This window comes from Mus caroli, chromosome 15, assembly GCF_900094665.2.
Source record: "Mus caroli chromosome 15, CAROLI_EIJ_v1.1, whole genome shotgun sequence".
In the NCBI taxonomy this organism is placed as follows: domain Eukaryota; kingdom Metazoa; phylum Chordata; class Mammalia; order Rodentia; family Muridae; genus Mus; species Mus caroli.
The window spans coordinates 137,135-149,685 of NC_034584.1; the positions used below are offsets into that span (position 1 = coordinate 137,135).

The following is a 12,551-nucleotide window of genomic DNA, read 5'->3' on the forward strand; positions in this document are numbered from 1 at the left end:
GGGGAATAGTGGGAAGACATTGACATTTCAGAGTGAACATATAGAACCATGTAAATATTCTATATGGCTGAGAACATGAAATAGTCTTTTTGTTGTTTCAGAAAAAGCATGAGCGCTATGCACAGAAGATCAAACCAGCCACAATATTCTCTTGGAGGCAAAGTCTAGTGCAGATGTGGAGCCTAACTCTCTTTGATTCTTTGAAGGAAGAGGGTGGTGAGGAAGCTACAGAAGGAAAACATGAAGCACATCAGAGGTGTTTATGAAGCTTGATGAGAAGGAACCATCTTTAACATGAGTGTATAAGCAGCAAGTGTGAGCACAGAAAATAGAGCAAGCCATTTAGAAGATCCCAGATAGCCGTATATGAAGGTGGCTATATTAAATGTACACAAGACTGCTCTATTCAGAAAAGACAAAACTCATGCCTTTAATAGGTACTGAAAAGGAATCAGTGTTTACCTTCACAGCATCAAAAGGCAACATGACTGTTTTGTTAGAGGCAATGTAGCTTGTTGCTTCAATTCTAAGACAATATTTATTTAGTATTATGAAGGTTCTTTTAGAATCATACTAAATTTGCACTTTTTTAGTTTATAAATGGAACAGTAAACTGTAGATGCTACATGTGTTTACAACATGGTTTATTAAATATTATAAGCTCACTGTGGAGAATTGTTGACCAGAATTTTTTTAAAATATTTTGCTGTAATGCAGAAACTTTAAAGAAAGATTTTTTTGTGTGTGTATGAATATTTTGCTCATATGTATGTCTGTGCTCCATGTGTGTTCAGTGCCCACAGAATCCCAGTAGGTCCCAGGCATTAGATTCCCTGGACCTGTGGTTACACACAGTTGTTAGCTGACATGTGGGTGCTGGGTATCCATTGTGGGTCTTCTGAAAGAGCAGCCAGGGCTTGTAAGGACACAATTGCCTTTCTTGCCTCCTGTAGAAAAACTTTTAAATTTTGTGTAGTTTCATCACTCGGTACATGGGGCTAATTCCTTTGTTTTGAAGTTCTATTCAGAAAGTTTTAACCAATCTCAATATCTTAACATATATTCCTTATGTTTTTCTATAGCAGTTTTTGAGGATTTCATGCACAAGTACTGTATTTATATTATTCCACCACCACACATCCACTCTCTTTTAATTTCAGTGATTTCCAACTTTGACTTTTATTGTTTAAGAAATATATTTTAGAAAGCAAGAGATAGTGGCCATAGATAAGATTTCTCTGGTCAAAGTGGGCAATGTAAACTGAGACCTTCAGGAAAGCATTTATAATCTAGACTCAATTAACATTTATGATTCATGGATTAATGGCATAATTTTGCAATTAATGCAAAATTGATAGGAATTTGAAGGAAGTTGTCTCCAATTTTCACAGGAGCCTTCGAAGGGCTCAAGAATTCAATGGAGGAAGAACTTACAGACGTGGTAAAACATCTGAGAGCTAGAAAGAGAAGTTGAGTTTGAAGATGTGAGCGAGTTGTTATAAACGCATGGTAAAATTTTAATGGATGTGGAGTTGCTTATGGGTAGGAAAGCAAAGTTCTTGTAATGGTCACCAGGGGAGGAAAGAGTCAGTTTTCTTCAGGGTTGTGGCTGTCTCATTGGCTGCCCATGTTCCTATGGATGACACTGTATACAAAATAGCACTAAGTGAACTTTGTTGGTCTAAGATGAGTACATCTTAGAAGGGGAAAAATGTCTTGGGATATATGGGAAACTTAGATGGGCAGGGAGTGGATTGGACAAAAATATGTTATGTGCATCTGAAATTCTCAAACAAAAAAAGAATTCAGGAAGAAAGTTCTCTCTTGAGCTGCCACCCTTCTCCTCACAGTGTTATATAAAAACAACAGGTTCAACATATAACACAAAGTCACTCACAAGACAATGGTATAGTTAAAGAGAACTAATTCCAACTTGAAAGAAGTTCTGTGGTAAAGGTCTAGCAAGGACTGTTGGAGGTGAAGGGGTTTGCCACCTCATAGGAAGAACAATATCAACCAACCAGACCCCCCAAAGCTCCCAGGGACTAAACCACCAACCAAAGAGTACAGAGGGGCTACCCATGAGTCCAGCTGGATATGTAACAGAGGGTTGCCTCATCTGGCATCACTTAGAAGGGAGCCCCTTGGTCCTGTGGAGTCTTGATGACCCAGGATAGGGGAAAGCTTGGCCACTGAGGCAGGAGTCGGGGGGGGGGGATGCTGGAGTGGGGGAGGAGAGGATAGGGGGCTTGTGGAGGGAAACTGGGAATGGGGATAACATTTGAAATGTAAATAAATAAAGTACCCAATTTAAAACACAAGAACAATGTTCTGTGGGTAAAATCCTATCAGAGCATATCACACACCACAGAGATATGTATGAAAAGTTTACTGTTACCTTGATTCCACTAACTGCCACAGACACCCCAACTTTTATCAACCACTACTCTGATCTATCAGTAGTCATCAGCATGAAGGCAGGACACCCCACCAGAAGAAAGGTATGATTTACCGAAGGCTAGATGATAATGAAACAAAGTCTTTTTAAAGTGTATACATTTTAAAGAAATAATGCTCTTGCCCACTCAATAGATCAGTGTATAGTATCAATAACTTGTCATATGCACTGGGAAGCCCCCCCCAAATTGTGTTATTTCCTTTATTGTAATATTCACTTTTTAAAGTGGAATTGAACCATCACATCTTTGAACTATGGGATATATTTCATCATTAAATACACTGGAAAATAAGGTGTCAACTTTAGTTTTTAATGTTTCAAAATCTAAAACTGTGTCATGACTGCCTCAGAGAGGAGTATGATTTAAAGTATATTTGCCTTAAAATTATTCATTTCAAAACATTTTAGGATCAGGCATTCCCAAGAAATGTATTTAACTCACCCTACCCTAAAAGGCTACTAGGCCAGACAAAGGGCAAAGAATGAGAAATTGTTGGAGGGAATCAGAGAACTGATTACTCATGTCTGGAGGCATTTGAACTGAGCCTTGATTGAAGAAAGCATTTTGATACACAGGTTTGATGTGTGGGAGGGTTTCTTGTTGAGAAAGTGCCAGGAGCAAGAACACAGAGCTAGGAAGTCAGAAACATTGCTTAGGAAATGGCAAGTGTTTTCAAATACATCTATGGGGAAATCTTTAAGCTCAGACAAGTCGCCAGATGGTCACAAAACAAACCAGGTCCCAGTGTTTTCAGTGGGACATAGGAAAGTAGCAACAAGCTTTCTGCTTCAGAGTCATAATTTTGGCAACAGTCCAGCTAGCAGCTGTTCAGCAGGGATTTTTTAATCTCTCTTCCTTCCCCAAGTGACAGCTTATTTTCCAGGGGGAAAAGTGTCAGGGGTGATGAAGGGTTCTCCCTGGCCTAGAAGCTTTTACTTCAGTGTGTTAATAACTCTGTTTATAATTCTGTAAGCACCACCTCCAACATCCCCATAGAGTCAGTGCTCACCCACAAGAGTCGTACTCAAGTCTAAAGTCTAGCGTATCTCTAGATTTTATAGTTTCAGTCCATTCACACTCAACTTACCTGGGAGGAATCATTTTAACCATAAGGGGTTTTACCCATATAACAAGGTAAACACAATATACCTATTAGTTTTCCAAAGAAAGTGATGTTATCAAAGGTCAAATTCTTATTTGTAAATGGTGCCCTTTATACCCAGCTCATAAATATAAAACTGGCAAAGGCAACTGAGGACATATTATGTAAGAACTTGGATTTTAAACAAGAGTTTAGCTTGAAACCATCTCTAGCTTTTATGCTTGTGATTTCTTTCCCGTTTTCTTTTTTCTGTTGAGATGTAGGTCTGGCTGTCCTGAAACTCACCTTGTAGAACAGGCTGACCTTGAACTCACAGAGATCTCCCTGCCTCTGTCTCCTGTGTGCTGGGATTAAAGGTGTGTGCCACTACACCACCCAGCTTTGATTGTGATTTCTTACTCAAATAAATTTACTGTCAAACTATTTTTTCTATATAAAAACATGTAAATATTTTCTCTTAGTATACATCTTGGTAGAGAGAACCATCACAATATTTAAGAACAGACAGATACACATAATCACGAGTCACCAATCTTCTGAAATAGACAAGGTCCTCTTCAGAAGATTGGGTCTTGTCTAGCACCGGTAGGCAATCGATATCAGGTGCTTGAAGTAGACAGGGTTTCTCTGTAGCCCTGGCTGTCCTGGAACTCACTCTGTAGACTAGGCTGGCCTTGAACTCAGAAATCCACCTGCCTCTGCTTCCCAAGTGCTGGGATTAAAGGTGTGCACAACTACTGCCCAGCTTTTTGGTTTTTTTTTTTTGTTTTTTTTTTAATTGAATGTAGTCACCAAGTATTGGCAGCTTAGGAAACTGGCTGAAACAGTAAATAGCTGTCCAGTGGCTGGGTAATTCAAATGTCAGCCTTCTACCTCCTAGGCCTTAATGCATGCCTGAGAGCATGTAATTCACCACTTGAAACCTGAAGTAAGAATCTAAGCCTCTCCATCTCGAGCTGAGCCACACAACCTGCCTAACCAACCTTCCTCCCAGGAGGAAGAAACTTACTTATGGCTTGAATAGGAAATATCTTTCAGAGGTTCCCGTGTTTGAAGACCTGGTGTCAAGCCCGTGGTTCTGTTTTAGGAGTTGTGGAACCTTTGGGTCTAGGGATATAACTGACAAAGCCAGGTAGCTGGGGGTAGGAACTGAAAGTCATATTTGCCTTTAGTTCTAGCTGGAGCTTTCTGTCTCCTTATCCTCCAAGATGTGGACAAGTCATGTTGCAAGTCCCCAGTGTTACAAGCCAGGCCACTCCAGGTGCCCTGCCTTTCCCACCCTCTAAACTGGGAACCATGACAAACCTCTTGTCCCTAAGTTGCTTATTCAGGCAATGAGAAAAGCAACTAGTGTAGAGACTCATCATCAGCCTCCTATGATGACGAGTCATCAGAATGAAGAACTCTGTCAGTACATAAGCCCAGGGAGAACCACTCTTCCCAATGGCAGATACCACACTCAAGCTAGTAATGTAGTTTAGAGACAACGCTCCTCTTTCCATTTCCCACAACTCCCCATCAACTTGGATACACCATTTAACTTTTAGGATGTGTTCAAAGCATCTGTAAGTCTCTGTCCACATGAGTGTTATCCTAAGGAGAAGGCACAGTCCATAAAAGAAAAAGACTATCTTAACCACACCCTGCCCCTCTGCCGCTTTGTGATCCACAATCCACTATTCACTGATGTATTTAAATGAACTCAGCTAAGTCCTTTACAGTATGTTAGTCTCAGTACATTGTCTAGGTAATTGTGCTTCAAGGCTATTAGAAACACAGGATCAGAAATCCAAGAAAATAAATTTATTGAACTTTGAAGGGAAAAATCCACAGACATAAAAGAAAGTTAAATATAGACTGCAGAACACAACTAGTTAAACGGTGAATAACGGCTTGTGTGGCCAGCAAAGTACCAAAAAATGACATTCTGGGACTGATTGAGGTATTTAGCTATTTTTGGCTATAGAAACGTGGTCAGCCTATGGTGAAATGGTAATATAGTTCATCAAAACACACATCTTTAAGCTGAATAGATTCTAAGTTGATGATACTTCATATGAACTAAATCATGTAGCCATTGGAGAAACCATAGCAGCAAGGTAGCAGAAAAACCTATTAAAATCTATTACAAAGTAACAAGGCAAACCAACCTTAAACACTCAAGGCTGGCTTTTCACTGTCTCTCCTGCATGAGAGAGATTTCAAAATCACTAAACATTAAGCTTGCTTCCCCACAAAGGTCTTGGCAAAGTGGTAAATACCATTAAAACTTAAAGGTAATTGTAAAGTTTCAGGCATCTAAAAAATACTTAAATGAGATGTATTCTTCAGTCAGCTGAGAGTCCTCTTTCTCCCATAAATTCTTTTGGGGGGGTGCTAACCCAAAGAAATATGTTTATGTTATTACAGAATGAAAAAGCGATTTTTATATTGTATGTTTTTCTACCTAATTTGAGATCGGTTGTCCTGGGAGGTAAGTAAGAAACATAGGAATACTGCTTACCACTTAAAATTCATCTTAGCAAAGGTTTGATGGTGAGCTTTCTGTTACCTGTTTAATTACTTCCGAGTTGTGCTTTGTGAGTGGGAAGTCATTTATTCTGTCCCTTCTCCCTGAATTAAAAGTTTGTGTCTGTCTGTGAAACAAAGATCTAGGTCTTTAATTTCCTATCCTATTATCTGCTGACTTTACCCCATCTGGATACTGGATTTCACACATGTGAGACTTTTCCTTGTACACACTAATTCTTAGGTTACTATAAAAACCAAGCTGGGTTTGACAGACTGCACTGTGGAGATGTGAGAGCCCCCCCTCCTCCCAATCCTCGGGCTCTCACTTCTTGTGTTCCTGAAGCTCTTCTGCATCCTAGCCAATCACACCACATCACTTCTACTTCTCTTACATGTAGCCGTGTGGCTTGAACAGAAATTTGTTGAAGAAAGCACTTCTTCCATTATTATAATTTCTGTTTACTGTTTGGTGTATGATACGTTGATCCAACATTAAAAAAAATAAAGTTTTCAAAATGAAAAAATATTCGTTTACAAATTTAAAATGGGTTTGTTCTAATAATGCAGGTTATTAGACATTTTTAGAGTTAAGAAGTTTTGGAAGTTATAAAAGGGCTTTGTAAAAATCTAACTTGTTTAGTTTTCTTTAGGTTCATTGACCAAAACATTAAACCCCCTTTACATTGTAGCTGCTACATCCTTAGATGGATTGCTGTGAACTACAACATATGTGTAGCATATTATAAAGTACTCATGCTTAAAGTGTAAATTATTAAAAATATCTTTATCAATTTCATGTCAAAATAAATGTTTTGCATATCCAAACTAGTTTTACCTTCTCACCTAGAGTTTTAGTTCCCAGTTATTTAAAAAAGAAAAAAAAATCAGCCTGTGCTATAATCTGCATTCAATTTCCTGAACTGCAAAAGCCACCTGATTGTTTTGCTTTTTCAAAAAGCATGATCTACATACATGAAAAATGTAGCTATTTAATGCTTAGTATCACAAAATTAAGACCCACAGTACAGACAATCACTGCCACTATACAATCTTAAAGACAATTCATTAAAATATTTATAATTCACAATGGGAGCATTTATCTGATTACGAATTCTTGATTTTCCACTTTATGATATTTTGACATTTCCAAAGAAAGTATTTTAGAATCCATATCCACTCTCATGCTCTCCCAACACAGATTTAAAACATAGTTTTGGTTTAAGCGTTCGTGTCCAGCCTTTTCCTTGCCATTAAAGATAGGAAAGGCTACTGCATGATTTTGTTCAGTTGGTCTGTGCTCACATAGCCACACGAGGAGGGAAAATTCTTTTTGTCAGGCAAAGGCAACGCAGTCGCATTGAGTATAAGGCCCCTTGGAGACTGCACGGTGTGAACCGTGGTGTAGTCTGGGACAGACATCTCAGCATCTGGAGCAGTATCTGCTGTCTCAGACATCCGGGCAGTAGTGGTAAGGCTTTCTGTGGTGATGTAAATGTCCTCTTGGTTAAAGCTTGGTTTTATACAAGATGTGGCTTCCATGTGAGGGGCCACAGCGATGCACTTTTTGGCATCTGACTCACAAAAGTAGGCACTGTTCATGCTGTAATTTTCTTGGCAGAGCGTGGCCACCTCCGGCTGGGTATTGCCTTGGGCTATCCCTGCCTTAATCTTTTGGCCTGGGGAAAGGACTACACCACCTGCTGGTGTAATGTCGCTTACTTGGGCATAAAAGTCAATGTTTGCCAGAGATGTGGGATTACTCATCAGTGTAGAGGCAAGTTGGTGGGTTGACTCAGTTTCACTGCTCAAAAGTGGCTGTGGCTTGTCTTCTACTGTCTGGGTAATGGAGGGATGCAGAGAGCCAAGGGAAGCATCATAAGGCAAGTTCTTCAGATTCTTCTGGTCAAGGCACAAGAGATCAGCTTCCGTGTTTAACTTCTGTGACTGAGCAAACTTCAAGGTACCATCACACATATCACTGGTATGGAAATCAGTATCCAAAATGTCAGGGTCGTAACAGCTGGTACGCCCAGAATCATCATCTTTTGCTCCAAGGATACCAGCTGATTTCTCATGGTCATCGCTTAGAAGTCTGTCTGTGTCGGACCCTTCAGTCTTCTCATCCACATCTGCATCATCAAGATCTAGCTCAATGAACTCCACCCAGGAATCATCATTGTAGAAGTCGGGTTTGTAGTTATCATGAATGCCTAAGATGGTGTTCACCTCCTCCAACTTCCCTTCCTAGGAGGCAGAGAGAAAGTGGAGATCTATGAAAAGCAACTCAAAAAACCATTATATAACTTTAGATAGGATGATAGGATAGATAGGATGCATTGTGATTTCAAACCAAACCAAACCAACTAACCAAACAAACAAAAAATCAAAACACTCCAACCCCCCCCCCCCAAAAAAAAACAAAGTCAACAACAAAACCCAACTAACCAACCAACCAAACACCCACCACCACCCCTCCCAACAGAGGGTAAATAGTATTCTTTCAGTACTACTTAATTGAATGATCCACAATGTAGACTTAGTTACCTTGAGAAGATCTGGATCAATCCCTTTAATCTTTGGAACTGGGACTGGGGGTAAAATCAGCATCTTAATCCTTGGAAACAAATAAAGTGTTATTTTTTACATCTTTATTTTACATCTTAAAAATTATCTCAAAAAGGTAGAATGAAATATTGCCAGTACTTCTAGGCATTCTTATATCTTGTATAAGCAGAATATTCAAAAGAGAGGGAGAGTTCAGGAGAAAAACATCATCCAAAGGCCTTCATTTAAGACCATTTAGCTAAGTCATGGTTTAACTCCATTTTTTTTTTCTTAACACTATTGATGAGCACTCAATTTTAGTACTTGGCAGGGAGGAGTCTAATTCTGTCTAAAGCCAGATTTCATGTAACTTATAAATAAGATACAAATAAGATACTTTTAAAGCATGTGACACTAAATAGAAAACAAGACAATCAATAAAATGGAACCAAAATTATTTTAAAACTTGAAAAAAATGGGTTGGGCTAAGCACTACACAGTCCATAGTAACCAAAAAGCATTGATGATAACTTCTAGCCAACATGATAGTGCCTGTATTATTTAAAATAGGACAGACTAACCTGAATCATCTCTAATAAGGGTAGATTTGTATGCATAATACCAAGATGTATTTACATTTTCTCTTTCAAATATTGAAATTATTTTTTCTTTTAAAAAATCTATTACTAATATTTTTAACTGAAATTGAATTATCTCCTTTCTTTCCTCTAGCCCCTCCCAGTTGCCCTCTCCAAATAAAGCCTCTTCCATGTAACCCCCCTCAAGATTTATCATTTAAGTTTTACTTTATGTGTCCTTCTGTAATTATAGCCCATGAATGAGTGGTTGCCTAGGGAGGGCAGAAGATGGTGTCAGATCCCCTGGAGCTAGGGTTACAGCAGATGGGAGCCACCCCATGGAGGTGCTGGGAATTGAACTTGACTCCTCTACAAGAGGGTTATACACACTCACTTGCTGAACTACTGCTCTCAGCCCTGAAATAATTGTTTTTGACTGTAGTTAATTTCAATGTTTATTCTACAGACTCTTGTTGGAATTATATTACTTAGCACATGGAAGTTGTTCCATAAGCATTTCTTGAATAAATTTACATAAACCATCTATTCTGTTACTAGCTAACCAGTGTTTATGCCTTAAACCCAACACAATTATGTCTGAATGCTTCTATACTTCATTGGAACAGTTGATATACAGATATGGTCCCTAAAGCCTAAAACCTCACCACATGATTATTTATAGATCAAGATGATCGGCTCTTGCATTAAACTTTTCATCAAATCCTTACAACAACCAGGAAAGGGAGATGATATTATCTGGGCTCTCCACCTATACAAGACCCTTGGCGGGGCTGGGCTTCAGGCCAGAGTGATTGCTCCAAAGCCAGCCGTCTGAACTATGTTATGCCACTCTATTGCTTGCTTCTGGATGTATAAATGCATCCTTCAAGTATAAAAATACAAAGTAACTTGAACTATATGAAACAAAGATTCCCCAATGGCTAGTGTTTCATTTTGTGACATGTATGTCTCCTTTTTGAAAAAAATGTGATCTATTTTGACACATGTTAGTGGCTTTCTGTAGTTGTGATACTCTTAAACCACAAAAACCCCCAACTCCAAGGGCCCAAGCTAGAAGTATAAATCAATCAATCAATGATGATAGCAAATGATAAGCTGTGCATCTCCTCAAATGGGAGAGCAGGGCTGCTCTGTAGCTCATGCACAACCCAGGATCAGCTCAGTTTAAGTACACATTTTAGCATTTAAGCTCATTTTTCCAAATTAAAAATAGATTATTCTCTCATAATCTCCCATGCTTTCCCCTCCTTCCACTCTTCCTAACTTCTGCCACCTCTGTTCTCCCCCAAAATAACTCCCCTTCTGTTTCCTCTTTAGAAAAGAGTTCTCCAAAACAAGATAGAATAAGACAAGGCAAAAGCCTTCTACCAAGGTTAGACAAGGCAACCCAATAGGAGGAATAGAGTCTTTAGAGCAGGCAAGAGTCAGAGAGACACCTCATCTCACAGTTAGGATTGCCACAAATTCTCATTCTTTAGAGCAAAATCCTCACTCCAAAATAGGAACCAAAATTAGAGTGTGGGCCTGCAGTCCCTTGATCTTCCACTTCTGCTGTGTGGGGATGCAGCTCTTTCATGAATCAATAACTCTGAGTTGGTCATATGGTGGGAACAAGCTCAGAGGAAAGATAACCTGGGTTGAAACTGTGTCCAAATTTACTTTATTCAAATGCCATGTCAATACAAACCTTGCCTGATTTCACTTTCAATTATTTGGATTATAACAGAGTAAAGTTCTTTTACAAAACTTAAAGACATATTTATCCTGGAGCCCTCAACATCTCTGGGATTTTGAGCAAGATGGAAAAAACTAAAAACAGCTTTCTTTGGAATATTTTAATTTTGGAATTATGTTTTAGTTCTGTGCCAGTTGGTGCTATTGTCTATCATTTCATGCTTTTATCATAACATGCAAATTTTGGTAGTGACACAGGTTTCTGTAGGAAAATGAAAGAGATTGTTTCTTTTTTCAAAAAACAGGAAAGAGTGAATTCAATAAAGATTTTGAACAAATATCACAACCTGTTGATTTTGAGTGAGCATTACAGTTTACCTGGAGCCTCATTATTCATAGAAAAATATATGTTCAGAAAGCATAGAGCATATATTCATTTATTCTGCCATAGAGGAAATGAAACCAAGTTTGCGGGAAAATGGATGAAATTGGAGACTGAACACAGAAAAACAAATGTCAACATGGTCTCACTCAGGTACAGAGTGGGGATTTAAATTTCTCTATATAGGTATAGATATGTAGGAAATGAAAGTAGAAAGTTGAGGTGAGGAAGCACTCTGGAGGAAGGCAGAGAGAGAACAGGGAAGATAATGTGGAATATAGAGAGAAAACCGAAGAGGGCTCTGCTTGGGAGATAAAGAGAACCAGAAACGGGAGGATGATGGAAGAAGAGGACGGTGGAGTAGGGAAATCGGAGAGAATAAGAACAAAGCAGGATGTTGCTTATTCATGAAAATATCACCGTGAAACCAGTTATTTGTCTCCTAAGCAAGATCAATTAATAATAAGAGAACAAAACATCTTTTCATTTAGAGGACGATGGATGACTCATCTCAGTTGGGAAGGTGTTTGCCTAACAAGCAAAGGGCCTCGGTAGAATTTTTAGCATCACATAAAACTGAGGTAGTGGAGGCAAGAGGAGCAGAAGTTGAAAATTATCCAGTCGGGGCAAACAAACCAGAGGCCAATATATATTTTTTGAAATGGTACTTATTGAGAGGATGATATTTTGTCCCATATATTGTTAATATGTGTTAGTAGATGACCTCATATGTTTTCTTGGCCTTTGTGACATGAAATGAACCGGTGTTACAGGTGAATGGTTTTATGTACAAAGCAATTTTATTTACTACAGTTCCATATAAAATTTGCAATTTCACTAGCATCTATAGACTAATGAACTCAAATCAATTAATTTGACTCTGGTTGGCCTTATTCAAGCTCATGTCTTACTTAAAATTCTAAAGATAAATTTACTTTCCTCAAACAAGTGAAATCCCTGTTGTTTCAACTGTAGTATACATTCTGCAAAAAACAAGAATGTAGCTAAAAAGCTAAGTTCAAAATAAAATTATGCAGCGAATTTCCCCCCTCATTTACATTATGATATTGACGGTGAAACCCTGCTGAAAATGAAGTTCATTCAGTTGAAGGATGCTGGTATTACCTGAATTTCTTTTGCAAATTTTTATTAAAATGGTTAATTTTGAGGTGTGAGAATGCTGGACTACTACAACAACTAAAGGCCTGTACCATATATTTGTTCCTACATTCCATTTTGAGTCACTGAGTGCCTCTCGACTTCAGTTGAACAGCTTGATT

General features: G+C 38.5%; 1 protein-coding gene across 3 annotated transcripts in view; it reads right to left on the reverse strand.

The window, feature by feature from the left end:
• Nucleotides 1-5,349: 5,349 nt before the first annotated feature.
• Nucleotides 5,350-12,551, reverse strand: part of Ghr (growth hormone receptor) — a 253,932-nt gene continuing 246,730 nt past the window's right edge. For all 3 annotated transcript variants that reach the window (XM_021182903.2, XM_029469879.1, XM_029469880.1), the window contains exons 10-11: nucleotides 8,617-8,686; nucleotides 5,350-8,316 (exon numbers count right to left, since the gene is read on the reverse strand). In XM_021182903.2, the coding sequence (XP_021038562.1) occupies nucleotides 7,339-8,316; nucleotides 8,617-8,686 (1,048 nt within the window). In that variant the 3' untranslated portion in view covers nucleotides 5,350-7,338. The remainder of the gene's footprint in view (nucleotides 8,317-8,616; nucleotides 8,687-12,551) is intronic.